This window comes from Gekko japonicus, unplaced genomic scaffold, assembly GCF_001447785.1.
Source record: "Gekko japonicus isolate JY-2015 unplaced genomic scaffold, Gekko_japonicus_V1.1 scaffold63, whole genome shotgun sequence".
NCBI lineage: Eukaryota > Metazoa > Chordata > Lepidosauria > Squamata > Gekkonidae > Gekko > Gekko japonicus.
The window spans coordinates 614384-630385 of NW_015168654.1; the positions used below are offsets into that span (position 1 = coordinate 614384).

At 45.8% G+C, this 16002-nt stretch overlaps 1 protein-coding gene across 1 annotated transcript in view; it reads right to left on the reverse strand.

Moving 5' to 3' along the window:
* Positions 1-1815: 1815 nt before the first annotated feature.
* Positions 1816-16002, reverse strand: part of HADHB (hydroxyacyl-CoA dehydrogenase/3-ketoacyl-CoA thiolase/enoyl-CoA hydratase (trifunctional protein), beta subunit) — an 18613-nt gene continuing 4426 nt past the window's right edge. Inside the window, exons 8-18 of the mRNA XM_015415138.1 lie at positions 15929-15997; positions 12555-12642; positions 11468-11655; positions 10272-10452; positions 7946-8067; positions 6630-6709; positions 6484-6531; positions 4336-4423; positions 3115-3189; positions 2548-2712; positions 1816-2352 (exon numbers count right to left, since the gene is read on the reverse strand). Of these exons, the coding sequence (XP_015270624.1) occupies positions 2317-2352; positions 2548-2712; positions 3115-3189; positions 4336-4423; positions 6484-6531; positions 6630-6709; positions 7946-8067; positions 10272-10452; positions 11468-11655; positions 12555-12642; positions 15929-15997 (1140 nt within the window). The 3' untranslated portion in view covers positions 1816-2316. The remainder of the gene's footprint in view (positions 2353-2547; positions 2713-3114; positions 3190-4335; positions 4424-6483; positions 6532-6629; positions 6710-7945; positions 8068-10271; positions 10453-11467; positions 11656-12554; positions 12643-15928; positions 15998-16002) is intronic.

The following is a 16002-nucleotide window of genomic DNA, read 5'->3' on the forward strand; positions in this document are numbered from 1 at the left end:
GCTGCCAACAGACTGTCAACGGGGGGGGGGGGGGGGTTTGGGAGGCCAACACCCCGCCCCTGGTGCCAGCCGTGGCGAGGGAGGAGGGCAGCATGCCGCTCGCCCCTGGCTTCCTCCCTCTCCCAGCCCTACTCCGGCACCGGATGCTGCAAGGGCAGTGGTGGAGGAGGGCGCCAGCCACGCTGCTCGGCCCAGACTTCCTCCTCCCCCCAGGACTGTCAGGAGGTGGCCTGGAGGAGCCAGGGCAAATTTGGTGGGGGGCATCACCTTAAATCCCCCCCCCCCCCCGGCGTGGTTAAAGCATGCCTTGCTCTACTCCAAGTTACCAGGGGCATGAGTCACAAGGATCTTACTCTCACTTCGCCCTGCAGACCCTCATTGTATAGGCAATGAAGATTCTAATGCAGGGAACAAGTTGAACTATATGACCCAGGGATGAGTTCCTGGCATTCTGTGTATCATCGAAGACTATCAAGCACATTTTTACCCCATCTCAGTTTAGGGCAGCATACATGAGTCTCCCTTGCCAGGGCAACATACCAAATACGAGTCTGCTGGCCTGTTCTCAAAGGAGCCAGCTTCAGCTCTGTAGAGACCCTGGGTAACAGTGTTCCCTTCTGTGCGTGAGTGGCCAGTCAGTCATTAACACAGGAAGCCCCGCTCGGCAGTAACCTGGAGCCGTGCAGGGTCTTGCACTGGCCATTGCCCTTTTTAAGATTACAACAGCTATATTCTATTCAGGATGTGAACTGATCCGCTCAGTAGGGGAAAAAAATTTAGAGGGGACATTGCTGGGTAAGCACAGCCAGTCTCACACTCTCAGCCTACAGTATGAGGTTGTTACAAGGGTAAATCTTGTCTTCCTCATACCAGATGCAGAAAGGGTTGGGGAGAATATAAAAACCACCACCAGCCCCTTGCTCAATCTCCAACAGTCCCTTATTATTCCATCCCTGTTCCTGTTAAGGCAGTGGCACCAAGAGCTTCCAAGGAGCTTCCAAACTATCTCACATTAACTTGCTTCCAAGTAAGCAAAGGGAATGGGAATAAGTGGATGGCCATAGGGAGAGAGCAGCCAGGGCGATGAGGGGTGGGTGACCAAAGACAGGCCCAAAAGGGGCTTTGCTTGTATGTCTAAAAAAAATACATCTAAATTACGGTGGCAAAGATTGCAGCTGGACAACCTGAGGCTATGCTACAGCCAAACTGATTGCATACTAATAATGGAAAGATCCATTTTAAAGCTTGTTGGGGTATATTAGCAAGCATTCTCTCCATCCTGCTCAGTTTCCATTTTGTTAACTGCATATTTTTATTTATTTATTGTAACTGCTGAGCAGAAAGTCAGGAATGCTTTTTGTGTTTTAGCTGAACAGGTGTGTGAACAGGACCATGGACTGGCAGAGCCACTTGTGAAGCCTTAATCTGACAGTGGGTCGCTCCCCTTGCCAATCAAGAGAGACTTTTGGAAACCAGCAGCACTGTTTTACACAGCATGGGATAGTGGTGCTACTCCCCCCTTATTCCACATGTAACCACAAATACTGTTATGAACTGCCACTCAGGTTACAAGAACTGACACACGATGACTTGCTTAACCTAGATAGAGGGGTGTCTTGGGAAACTCCTGGACTTCTCCAGTCCACCCTCCAAAGCTACCATTTGCTCTAGTGGAACTGATTGCTGTGGGCTGGAGATCAAACCTGAGATCTTCCGCATGCAAAGCAGATGGTCTACCACTGACCCATACAGCTGCTGCAATGAGCACAACTGTGAAAGCAGCAGATAAAAAGCAAGGAACACCAACACCTTGACATTTCTCTTGTTTATTAAGGCTGATGAGTGGTGACAGACACTGTACCCCAAAGTAGTTCACTGCCCACTTCCTGCTGCCTCAACAACTTTGTGCTAGCCTTCCACTGTAAAAGATACCCTAGTTAATTTCAGTCCAGATTACAGATTCTTTTTAAAATGCCTAATCTTTCATACAAGTTGTGTGTTAAAGCCTGAACCATTTGTCACTAGCCAGTCTCTCTCTTTCAGAATTACTGCACTCCTGAACACTGTTCTCAGACAGAGAAACTCACCATTATATGTCGGACAAACTGCAGACACCCCTTACTGACATAAATAGACCGAACTTTTCAGGGACATATCTGCCTACTCTTAGTTACCTTTCACAGGCATTTAGAAAATATTTACAAAGGCCACCAGAAGTCCTTTTCTGCAAAGGATCAGATACACTTATGTTACACAAGGGCACTGGAATGGCACCGTTGTTTCAGGAAAAGCCATTTGCAGCAGTTCTTCGCGCCTTTACTGCGGGTAAAGTTCCACTATCATTGCATGACCCTGCAAGATAAACAGCAACAACTAGATTAGAGACATGCATGGATGAACAGACTATACAGGGGGGAGGAGGAAAACATAACTCTGGGAAGGCAGCATTACAGAGGCAAACCAGGTCTTCCTTGCCCCTGAAATGCGGATGCCCCAAAGTGTACAGAACTTGCCGAACGCAAGACAGGCAAACCTTCCCATTCTTACCTGTCCTCCAGCAGCACATGCGGCAACCAGAGCATACTGTCCTCCCTCTTTCTTCAATCTGTGGGCAGCGGTCATTACCAATCGGCAGCCGGTGGCACCAAAGGGGTGTCCCAGTGACAGAGACCCACCCCAGTTATTGAATTTTTCCAGAGGAGGGGCTCCAACCTGCAAGAAGCAGGAATATCATAAGCAAAATCCCCACCTTGGATACATTACAGAAGTCCACCTATAATGGGATACAGTAAGTTACGAACATAGTAATGGAAGACTAGTATTGACAACACACACACACACACACACAAATGAGGCAATGTTTTCAGGCCAGCCAGTGTGGCTGCATAAAGACCACTGCAGGGATGCTCCTTGCACAGCAGTAGGCTGGGGTGGCTGAGGGACCGGGTTATTCAAAGTAGCTAGTTCCAATGGTGTCCAGTATGAGGTGGCCTTTGCTCCCCCGCAAACAAGCAAAAGACACATGGAGAGGTTGGGACATGAGCCACGGGCAGGCAGGATTCAACTAGGCACAAACACAGAGATTTACAATACAATTGCTAACCAGAACTTTACCTTAGACTTTCTGCCCATGTAGTTCTGAGCGAACCAATCTGAATCCATAGCTTTCAAGTTAGCTAAAATTTGGCCCTAAGTGGGAAAGGAGAAAAAAAATGAGTCTATAGAAGAGAAACTGCCAAGTCAGATCCAAGCACACAAAAGCTTGCACTAAGGGGATCTCTTATGCCTCTCTGAATGGAGACATCTGACTGATAAAAGGGCAGATGCCCAAGATTTACATATTGCCGCAGCTCTCAGAAACATACGGAGGCCTTTTACCATCTGAAGCAGGGGTCCCCAAGCTTTTTTAGCCTGCAGGCACATTTGGAATTCTGACACAGCACTGTGGGTGCAGGAACAAAAAGGGCTGCCGCAGGAGGCGGAGCCAGCGACAAAATGATTGGCACAGCTTCAGTCACACGGTGCAGATCCTTGTGCTGTGGTGGCAGCTGCTGCCCAAGCGACATTCAAAAATAATCTGCACAGCTCATCAAATCTCCAATAGTCAATCAGAATCCTTGCTGGGCAAAAACCGTACCTGGCCCTGCCTACTTCCTAAAAACATTTGCCAGGCACCAGGAAAGGTGCCATGCTGGATGACTCTTTAGGTCACTCTTTTATCACCATTTATAAATAAAATACCATAGTGTGAGGTCAGCAGTCAGCTGTTCTTATTTTGCAAATGGGGAACAAGGGCTGAGAGATGCCTCTTGCTTTGCCACAGGATACTTGGTGGCTGCATTCAAACACTGTGGCAAGCCTGTTCCTCCAGCAAGGGCACCAACCCAACTTATTGTGCTCACATGCTCCTGGCACATCACCTCCAGGGAGAGAACTACACGGAAATAAACTGTGCTCACGCCCACCTTGGACAGAGGATTTTTGCAACGTTTGAATGCAGTCAGCAATTGTGTGGTTGAACTGAGATTTGAACCCCACCAACAATGCTACAAGGTGTATAATTTAGTTAGATTTTCTTGGTGGAGCCCAACTGAGACACTTAAACAATGAACAGTCTGTGAAGGATGCTGTCCTCAGTTTTACAATTCAAAGAAGGCATTTTTATATGACAGGACTCAATTTGCATGTTTCACTTTGGATGCACAAGTCCCAAGATTTCCTTGCACACAGTTCAGTCCCTTTTGGTTATGAGATTAGGAAAGGTGTGTGGCTTTTCTTCCAATGGAGGGTATATCCCAAGAGCCCCTCCTAACACACAACTTTAGAAATACTTACTGCAAATGCTTCATGAAACTCAAACACATCAATATCTGCCATAGTCAGGCCAGCCTTCTCCAGCACCTTGGGAGTACCGTAGGTGGGGCTGATGGAGAAAGAAAAGCATTGCACTCAGGGGCTTGTGGAGAGGGACATCTGTTTCTTGAGAAGAGCTGAAAATACCAACACAGAAGGCACCTGCCACCCCACCCCCCTTTCAGTATTCAAGAATAAGCCCTTGAAGGGTTTGCCTTGTATTCTTGCCATTAGTTAACAGATCAACACTTGCACTTGGCTGAGTACAGCTGTAAATGTGGTTCCACCTTGTGGACAAACTACGTTGAGACTGGGGGAGAAAGGACACATGCCAGATTTTCCTTTGTGAGACTACCTGTTTCACCAGGGTCTGTACTCCACACACCTGCTGCTACTCACATGGAGTACCTCCAGTCTAGCTCTTGGAAACCATAACAAAATATTAAGCTGCCTTATCCTTGTAGTATGAATGGGAATATAAAGATTTTCATATATAGGTTTTTTCCTTCTTGATTGTTCATATTCATATTTCTCTGGTTTTTATAGATTTGTTCTTTAAGTAATATTTTATTAGGATGTCAGAAAGGCCTGTTATATAGAAGGCTTTCCTCTTGTAGGTCTGATATTGTTAGCAGACAACATAATAGGTACAAAGTTTATGATTCTGTAGTTCTTAGGGCAGATAAGATTTTAGTCTGATATGAAGAATCCTTGCCCATTATCATTTAGGTTAGGTTAAGTAAACACTTAGTTTGACGTAGATATGTTTATATCTGGCCAATCAGAGGATTATTACTCAAATGAACACTGTCTTTTGTAACCAATTATGCTGTTTGAATATTGTTTTCTTGATGATGTCAGTCCATGTATAAAATATCATGTATTTCCTGAATATGTTCAGAATATGCTCAAGAAGAAGATGAAGAAGAAAAAGAAGAAAGTTGTCAAGTTTCGGTTAACTATTTGGTCTCATTGTTTTCCTATTAATTGAGGCATGTTTCCTGATTATGCTGAGAAGAAAGTAGTCAGTTTTGATGGGTCCTTTGGCCTAACTGTTTTCCGTATTTCATTACAATAAAATACAAGAACTTCCTCCTCATTTGACTTCATTTTTGACATGGAATCTAATATGTACAACATCCTAAAGCCAGAACTATTTTTAAGTGGCAAAAGAAGGGGATGGGGAGTGCCCCTAGAGACTGTTTTGCGAGAAGCCATCCCACTGCATTTTTTCTGTCTTCACTGAGGTCAGAAGGGAAACAGCAGATATGCTGGACTCTAAAAATTTATCAAAGATGTTTGGCTTGTAAGCATTATTCTGGACCCTTCTAAAAATATTACTTGTGTTGCGCTTTTTTTTGTTGCAAAAACTAAAGATGAACCAGACCAGAGATGTAAGGCGACACATGAAGAAGCATCTCCTGATGTTTTTTTCTTCACTTTAATGTGGCTCTGTAGAGATCCAATCTGACTAGAGCAATGGGCAAATGCTATCAGGGTTCACATACCTTTTACCTCAGCAGGCAGAAAAGCAGGCTTAGGGGTGGAAAAGAGAGATTCTGACTGGGAAACAGCCTATGGGAGAAACAGTTAAGAATCCATTCCTCCAGCTGAGGTAACTGAGTGCCAAAGGGATTGGGGCAGAAGGGACAGGGACTACTGCAACCCTATCACCAGAAATCCTTTCCAACGCACATGTTGGGGATTGACCTGGGACCTGTACAGCAGGTGGTCTGCAAGTGAGTAATGGGACCAGTGTTCCCTCTGTTGAGTTAGTGTGAGCTAGCTCAGTTTTTTAGCCTCCGGCTCACACATTTTCATCTTAGCTCAGGAAGGATGGCTCCAGAGCAAACTAATTTATGCAGTAGCCAAATCTCCTGCTCACAACAGTAACTCACAAAGCAGAATTTTTGCTCACAGGACTCCACAGCTTAGAGGGGGCACTGAATGGGACTACCATCTCCCTTTGGCATACTTGGCAGCCAGGACTGGAGTGCCAGAAATCACTGTGTGTGTAGATATTGGAGGGCGGGGAGAGAGTCGGAGGGCTGGCTGGGGGTGTTCTGCTCATGTTGCAGCTTGAGAGATAAACACTGAGCAGCCTTTGAGGCCCAATAGCCTGCAACTTACCCAAGCAGCAGCTGGTCCTTTGGGTCCTGGGATACGTACACAAAATCCCTGGATAAGAGAAGAACAGCACAGAACTATCAAGTAGTGGGCAGGAAAGAGGACAAGCACAACACAGACAGCAGTGAAAGCGGAAGACTTCCATTCACCTGAGGTAGGCCTTTGGTTTGTACCCCATTGCCAACGCTTTCTCTTCGGACATCAGGAGGACTGCCGAGGCTCCATCGGTCTGAAAAAGGAAGCCAAACAAGCTCTGGCAGGTGAAGCAACAGAACAGAGGACATCTCTGCTGAGCAGCAGTGGGGCTGCATGAGACCCAGGGGTGGGGGGAAGGAAGAGGATCTGGGTGAGTTCACATGCCATACTTCTGCCAAAGGAGTCTTGTTAGATTTTAGGAAAGGCGTTGATATTCATATTGATATTGCAGTTGCCAAATCGCTCGCTCACAACTTTAATGCCAGGAGCACACGAGGTGGAATTTTTGCTCACAAGACTCCACCGCTTAGAGGGAGCATTGCTCCCTGCCCATAGTTGTTTTCCCTTATGTCATGTTTCAGACTGTAAGCTCCTTGCGGTAGGGACCCAGTTTCCTTCACAAGGTAAAGCTCCCATGTACTCCAATAGCACTGTCATCTCCATCTCCTTAACAACTGATTGCAGCCATTATTTATTGGGATGTATATCCTATTCCAAAGGTGCGGCATCAGCACAGACGTGATTCCGTTTCAGAAAGACCTGATCTAGTGGTCCCTAAGCTTAAGGAAAACTCGCCCCAAGTCATTTCATTCACGACTGAAAGCCAGGGTGAAGGGTAACCCAGCTGTAGCCATTCACAAACATTCTAACTACTTGGAATCTATGGTGGCACCAGGAACAAAATATTGACATTCAGCTCCCCCCCACTGGGGGGGGAGGCCACTTTGGGCGAGAGAAAAGTTACACCGAAGGGCTAACCACATGTGTGTGGGGGGAGAATCTGCACTCCCAGAAGGAAGCAGCAGGGCAAGGGAGATGGAAAGAGGTCCCAGCAGGGAGTCAAAGCTGGCTGAAAGGAAGGTCAACAGGGAAGAGAAAATACTTCAGGAAAGACGGCTGAAGATGGCAGCTGCTTGAAGGAAAGAGTGACAGAAGAAGCAGGAAAGGGGCAACAACAGGAATGTGGTGGGGAAGAACATTACACACACTGCTTACAGAAAGAGTTGGGGGGTATATATTGATTGGAAGGGCAGATAAATGTTTGTACGGCTGGGAGAGGGGATGAGGAGCTTTGGGCCAGGAAGCCCAGGAAGCCATAAGAACACAGCGATGGGGAAGGGCTGAATTCCATATATGTATTAAAGTTGACCAGCTAAACCTTTTATCACAGGTCTCTGGCCTACGATTTTGGGAGTGACGGCTTTTAGAACAGCTGAAAACTTTCAAGTGTACTACTGTTCAAAAGGGGGAAACGCCGGTTTAACATTACCAGGAAAGAAGAGTTGGCGGCTGTGACAGTTCCGTAAGGTTTGACAAAAGCAGCTTTCAGTTTGCCCATCTGCTCTAATGAAGAAGGGCGGATTCCGTTGTCCTTCACAACAGTTTCCTTGCCTGCCAGGATTAAGAGAACCAGTTAAGAGAACAAGGTGCCCATTGTTGGTTTCATTTCGGTTTCTGACCATTCTCACCCCCCCCCTTTCTTTTTCACCTACAAAGCTTCTTTCCCCAAGACCCTGCATCCTTGGCAAATAGCAGCTGTACACTTGCAAGATCAGGGCTGTCAAGACAATGGCAACCACCAGCCTTTAGGGATGGAGTACGTCAGAGGCCCTTCAAACTATGAACTAGGCAATCACTGCCAGTGGCTTCATCCCTATCAGTAAATCCCTTAGCATTTTACCGCTGAAGCCACAACTGCTATTGTTCACACAGGACAGAACCCTGCTTGAGGAAAATACACCTGTTCTTTATCATATGGTAGTGAGGGGTTGGGGAGAAACTGGTTGCTTCAGTCATGCTTATGCCTGACTGTAAGCCGCCCTGAGCCCGCGTTGCGGGGAGGGTGGGGTATAAATTAAACCTATAAATTAAACCTATATAAATAAAATGCTTGTAAATCTGGGAAAGACACCACACCAAGACTGTGTGGTCAGCATGAAAAGTGGTTTGGGGATACGTGCCATTCGCAAGGAGGTTTCCTATTTTGTTTTCTGGGAGGAATCAATTCATGAGTAACTTGTATTACAGTCTGCTCAACTTTATTGTCACATTTCACATTTCAAGCTACTTCTAGTTTTTTAGCCATGTAAGGCTCTACCATTTTAAAGTGCTCTTGTATTTTAATAATCCTAAAATCAGTTCTGATTAGGGGTGTGCATTCGGCTATAGCCGAACCAAAAAGATAACCAAAAAATGCCTTGTCGGTATTTTTCAGGTATCATATAAAGCCAAATACAGATCAATATTATCTGGCTTTTTTCGGGTTCTTTTTGGTATACCGAAAAAAGATCTCAATTAAACCTAACAGCCTGAGCCGCCAGTCAGCTGTTGGGTTTAAATGACTTTCTTTCCCGCACTGAGATCAGGGAGATCTTCTCCAAGTGCCCCATGGCTGCGGGGGGCAGGCTGGAAAAGGGAAGGGCTGGGAAAGGGAAGGGTAGGCATGCACACATTCCCCCTTCCCCCCCTGAGCCTTTTCGCTTTTGCGGAGAAACTCAGGGAAGTGGGGGGCATGTTTAAATGCCTTTCTTTCCCTTCCCCAGTTCGGGCAGGGAAAGAAAGGCATTTTAAACGTGCCTGGGTTCCCTGCCTGCCCTTCTCCAGAGAGGACTTGTCAGCTAGAGAAGGAAAAGCAGAGGAGGCTTTCCCTTGACAATTTAACTCTCAACTGATTTGCAGGGAGTGAAATTGACACGGAAATCTGTAGGGGCTACCAGCAGGAAAGAAGGCATTTTAATATGCCTCCTTTCCCTCTGGTGGTGTAAATCAGCCCCAAATATATTTGGCAATACCAAATATTTCCCCAATCCGAATACCTTACCAGTATTGGAGTGGCGAAATTCGGCATTTACCTATATGTTTTAGATCTGATTTACCCAAAGCCGAAAAATATCGGCCTTTTTTTTTTTGCGCACATCCCTAGTTCTGATGCATTTGTTGGGAACCAACTATAGTAATTTCAAAACTAACTCAGGCCATATCAAAATTCAAGATGGCTGCAATTTCATGAAAGTAGACTGGAGGGACTCTGGTTTCTCTATACCATAACTATAGCTTATATCCATCATATTGTCTGCAGGACAGATCCTACCCCCCTCCTACTGCGGCCATCACATGAACCCCCCCCCTCACTGCTGCCACTGGGGTTCAGAGGATGCCAAAGAACTGGGTGCAGTGTAAGGCTTTGCAGTGCGTGGAGGTAACTGGTGAAAATACTCCATTATAAGTCCTCTTCTGTTAACAGAAAACAAGAGTAGGATATAACACTGTGTATCTCAGATGTTTAGTTGTTTAAGAACTAAAAATAGATCCAGATCCATAGTTACAGGTAACAGAGTACAGGTGGAAGAACTTCTCTCTGTGCAATTTGGGTGTGATTGGGTGAGTGAGATTTAATATCTGGATATTACTACTGCAGATACTGGAAGACAAAACAATTATCAACCTGGGAGTTGGGAAGGAGAAACGGGCTGGATCTTGCTGCTCTGTTTCACTAACAGTAAATGTTCTGACCCCTGCCATTGCCTTTTTTGGCATATGAAATTATGACAACACTGTATGAACCTTCCACGCACTCCTTTGAGCAGCTGCTTTACCTGGCACTTTGAATGGCACTATATCAGTGAGAAGCCCATCGTCCTGGGCTTTCTTGGCCAGGCTGTGAGACCGCATGGCATACTCGTCTTGTTCGGCACGTGAGATGGCAAAGGCGGCCGCCAGCCGGTCTGCCGAGTGACCCATGGTCTCGCTGGTGGAGAACTCTGCCACGGCTGGCAGCTGCAGAAAGCCAGAAGGCACTCAGTGAAGACCAGCTCCCAGGAGCATACACAGCCAGCACAGCCACCATGGCCCCACCTGCATGCACTCCCCAGAACTTGTCAAGCTCAAATGTCTGCACTTTCATTCAGACTCTCCATGGAGACTGCCCCCTTCTTCTATTCCCTTTTAATCTTACTTCTGGTTCTCATCACAAGCTCATCTGCTATCAGCTCCCTTGGCTTCTTTCTTTCTCCTCCACCACCAGGCCTTCTGCCATCCATGCCTGAACAGCCTCAGCCAGGCCTCTTCCTCTCCCAGACCTACTTCATCCTTTTGCAAAGTCTCTCCCAGAGTCAGCTCTACCTTCTCTTACTTTTGCTTTACTAAGACAGGCATATACTTCTGCACCCTCACAGACAGGTCCCACTGGTTACAGGGCATGTGATTCTGGTTCTCCCTTACTATTCATTTGCAAGTTTGCCATTTTGATTGTTGCATACCGCCACATTAATCAACACTAGGTCACCATTCTCTCTGTAGCAAAGGGGATGAGGTGGTGTCCGGATTGCACACAAATATTCAGTAACCCAACCACTGCAGGCACAATTCTGAGAGCTCCCGAAGTGGTTTCCATTCCTGATATCTCCGAGATAGACTAACTTTTAGCTGGAGAGCCACATCTGGGTCTATGCCCACTTTTGAGGCCTCCAACTTGGATGCTGGCTCTTCCTGTTTCTGGCAAGACTGCTGGAAACAGGAAGAGCAAGCATTCAACTCCGAGCCCTGAGAAGCAGAGACCCAGATGTGGCCTTCACGCTAACTCTACTGTTCTTGATAATCCTTGAAGCACACAACATTTCTTCAGGAGCACAAGCCCATTAGGCAATGCTGTCCAGTGGGCAAATGCTGTTAAGAATCTGATGGGTTGGATGGGATGGATGTACTTTGCCCACATCTGACTTATTCTCTTTAGTTACAGAATAAACAAACAGAAAGCAGACAGAGAAAGAGGAGGAGGGGGAGGGATTTTTACCTCGGGAGCAAAGTAATCAGGACGGATTCTGGAGAGCAAGGACAGCCTCTGACCCAAGGTCTTTGCCCTTGTGAGGCCAAGCATCGTCTTCCTCATCTTCCTGTTGTGTCGGATGGGAACATCTGACATCAGCTCAACGCCGCCTGCAACCACGACATCACATTGGCCAGAAGCGATGAGACCGACTCCTATGGAGGACAGCACCAGGAAGCAGCATTATTTAGCAGAGAAATGAAGCTTCTTTTTGTTTTGGGAAGGAATGTCCTCCTGCAGATTTGTTCCCTAACGTTCAGTGTCCTTCCACACCATTCCACCGTTCTTTAAGCCAGGTGTGGCCAACTTGCTTAACGTAACAGCCACGCAGAATAAACGTCAGATGTTTGAGAGCGCAAGACATGAACAATTATTACACACACATTTTTAGTGGAAAATATGCAAATTTGCTTTTTATTAACATTAAATTAGACTGTGTGAAAGAGCCGCATGCGGCTCCTGTCCTGAGCTGCAGTTTGGCCACCCCTGCTTTAAGCTAACCTAGCCTTGCCTTTGCACATTCATAGGACTGCTTAATCACCTCTTAGTTACAGAGTCCAGCAGAACCTTAAAGGCCAACAAGATTACCAGGGTATAAGCTTTTAAGAGTCAAAGCTTCCTTTGTCATGGAGCTTTGGCTTTTGAAAGCTTATACCCTGGAAATCTTGTTGGCCTTTAGGATGCTACCGGACCTGATTCTTGCTCTTTGATTGCCGATCAACACAACTATCCACCTGAAACAAGTTACAAAATACCTAAGGCGATGTGCAATAGCACAGCAGTAAATAACAGCACACAAAGACAGGGAGTTGGAATTCTTTCTCGGAGCACAGCTGCTGCACAGACCCCATTTGTTAATTTAAATCCCTATCCAAAAGGCCATCTTTCTTACGCTGCTTTCCCCCCAAGTTTACTTTGTTCACAGTTTCAGGTTGCTTATTTCCTATGCCTCAGTTTGCATTGTTCTTGCATTGTTAAACCACCATTCTCCTTTTGAGCCTTTTTGCTATTTACAGCAGCAAGCTCATGTTACTGCCCTTTTTGGCTGACATACCTGTGGTCATAGCCTGGTTTGAAGAGATGCAAGCCATGGTGACAGTGTGAGCTGGAGTCTTGTCTGAGAAGCCAGCTCCCAGGGCAGCCTGCAAAACAGAGAGCACTGCGACCATCAAGCACTGGCCGGATACAGCATCAAGAACAGTCTCATTTCTACAGTATTCTTTGAGATGTAAAGAGCTTTACAGCTTGCACCTTGTTTGAACTCACAAAAAAATGGCATGAGGTACCCTGGGCTGAAAGATGGAGGCTTTTACAGTAAATTCATACTGAGAGCTGAAGTCATTATGAGGACCTTTTTAAGAATGAGATATTCACAGCACAACCAAGTCCAGTTGTTACTACTTTGTTGATGCTACTCAAGATGCAGGTTTGTGGTATTTGAATCAGTTTGTTCGTAAGTGCACAATGTTTTTCCTGCATGCTGCAAGGGTAGCCCCCTCTTTTAAAAAATGGGTTACTGAATGCCGGCGTGGTCCAGCAGATGTAGTATCTTGAGCCAACTTGGACTTTAAAAAATCTCTACAGCCTTTAGGCATCCTCCTACCAGCAGGACTGCATCAGCTCCCACATGCAGTCTCTCATGCAGTCAGAGAACACCCAAAGATACGTAGGTACATGTAAGATGTCATCAATCAAGGAGGTACCACTGCTTGGGAAGTGTACAGTCTACATGATTGCTAGCCACAGCGCCAAAGGTAACCCCACAGATGGAAGTTTTTAAATGTCTTCTGACTGGCATGGGAGCAGCCACTAAAGTTGCCGGACATGTGCCAGTAACATAAATTCAGTCAGTGCATTGACAGGTCATGTGGAGAGGCTCTAACTATCAACCATGATGGTTAATGGAGCCTCAGTTAATGGAGACCTTTGTGGTTTAGTAGTAATAAATGTCAGACTATGATTAGGAAGACACATGGGATCAAATCCCCACTTTGCTGTGAAGCTTGCTGGGTGACCTTGGACTATACACTCTCCCTCAGCCTCACTTACCTCACAGAGTTTTTGTTAGGATAGAATTGGGAAGGGAAAACCAGGTACACTCCTTGGAGGAAGGGTGGGATAAACATGTACTGTATGGTATGCCACTGAATATCAATTGTCAGAGGTGAAGAAACAGTGTGGTAGAGCCTTTATGCCCCTCTTGTGTGCTTTCTGGGGGCATCTGGTTGGCCTTTGGGGAAAACAAAACGCAGAACTAAACAGACTTTGGTCTTATGCAATATGGTTCTTACAAAATATAACATAGATGCCCATTATTGCTCTGGAAAAAGAGTTACATAAACAATAAATCATGATTATGTTTGCAGAGTTCATTGGTAGAACACGTTTTACATGCAGACCGTCCCAGGCTCAAACTTCGACATCTCAGCATAAGACATTGGAGAAGAGCTGCTAGGAAGAGTAGGTAATACTGAGCTATGTAGGTCAAAGGTCTGATAGTATGAAGCAGCTTCACATGACAGCAGCAAAATGTCTGAGTCACACATCCTTAAACGCATATTGCCACAGACCGACACACCTCAATTGACACACAGCCAGCTGGGTTAAAGGTTAGGACAGCACTGCAAGTTAAAATTACACTATCGGTGTTGCTGAACATAACAGAACAGATGGAACAAGTCTGTTTCACAGAATGGATGCTCTTAACTCTTAACTGCAACAATATTTCTGAAAAATATCAGCTTCACTACTGGAGGTTCACATATTTCACATTCTCAGAAAGACATTCAGTTATCTAATGTTCAAGGGGTAATATTCCCCCCCCATAGTTTTGCTATTGAGCAACAATAATCAAAAGAGAGACTGTCAACGTGTGCTGATGAAGACTGATCATTTCTACATCACCATCTGTGGTGTCAGAGACTTCCAAAAACACTGGACACATGAAAACTGCCTTATACTGAATCAGACCCTTGGTCCATCAAAGTCAGTGTTCTCTACTCAGACTGGCAGCAGCTCTCCAAGGTCTCAGGCAGAAAGTCTTTCATATCACCTGCTGCCTGGTCTTTTAACTGGAGTTGCTGGGGATTGAATCTGGGACCGTCTGCCTGCCAAGCAGAGGCTCTGCCATGGGAGCTGAATCCAATAGGCTAGTTCAAAGTATACTAGCAGAGGCTCTCCTTTAATCCAAAAGGAATAAACTTGCTGACACATCTTGTGGATGTTATATTTTAACAGGAACCATGCTCCGCTCTGCATAGAACACTGAAGCTTCTAGGAGATTATTTTCACGATGGCAGCCTGATCACTTGGATGTTAGCTGGCAGACCAAGCTTCTCTGCTTGCTGCTCTTGTTCTGCTAATATGTTTTCTGGCTGGCAAGTCAGCCTGGGCTCTGGGCCTTGGTATTCAGAGCCCAGGCTTTAACAGCCAATGTTCCCAATCCAGTTGAGGAGGTTACAGGTGGGCTGCAGGCTTCCCTCTCTTGTTCTGCCCCTGCCATCATCCCTTTCTGCCACTGCTTGATGTTGCAAGTTTCAGCTACAAAGCCTTGCACACAAGTGTTCTTGTGTTATGCAGACTTGACTGTACTTGAAAAGCACCATGGCTTGCAACACTACACTGGTACAAGGACTCATGCATTTAATCCTATTTGATACAACATCCTAGAGGACCAGACCACAAGCAGACCAAAAAGGGAGATTTAATTAATATAGCAAATATAGTTAGGGCTTCCACTTAAAAGTCTACTACCTGAACAGATTTAATTCCCTAATCACCACCATCATCACCACCACCAAAGCACGTAGCATGTCTTCATCAACAGGGACCACAGTCTTCAGCTTGCCTTTGTAGCCTGTCTAAAATTTGTGGTTAATGGGACACCACTTACTCTGGGGGGAAGGGGAAGGTCTTGTCTCAGACATCTATCTGAAGCTAACCTAAAGGGGTGCTCCACAGACTCTCCAAATTACAACACAAGATCAGAGGCAACCTGTCCCCCTTCCCCTTATTATTAGTTCAGAAGGAGGGTGGAACTCATCTGTGTAATGCTGTGCTTCTGAGGCACTCCAAGCACTTCTAAAGCACAGTGCTTCAGACTAACCTTTCCTCCAGAGCTTGGGAACAGCGGTGGCTTTGAAAGTGTGAGATGACTATATAAATAATTTCACTTTCTTTCCTTCCAGCAGCAGACATGGGAGAAAGTCTAGTCTGACATGTTCCCTAGACACTGTAGAATGGTGATGTTAAAGAACTGAGTTGCCAGCTTTTGTTAATACACGACGAGTGTCCTGATGAATCCAAAGAAATCCACAGACTTTGCTTTTGAAACCAGACTGCCCAGGGATTCAAGGTAACATTCCTCTTGTCTCCTTCACACAGTATCTTAAGGTAGCTGCCTAGTGCTTTTTCCTGCATTTAACCCACCTCTCTAGCAACATTGCTTGTTTTCACCTCCTGGATAACAGTGCCATAAACAATGTAGTCAACAACTTCCTTTT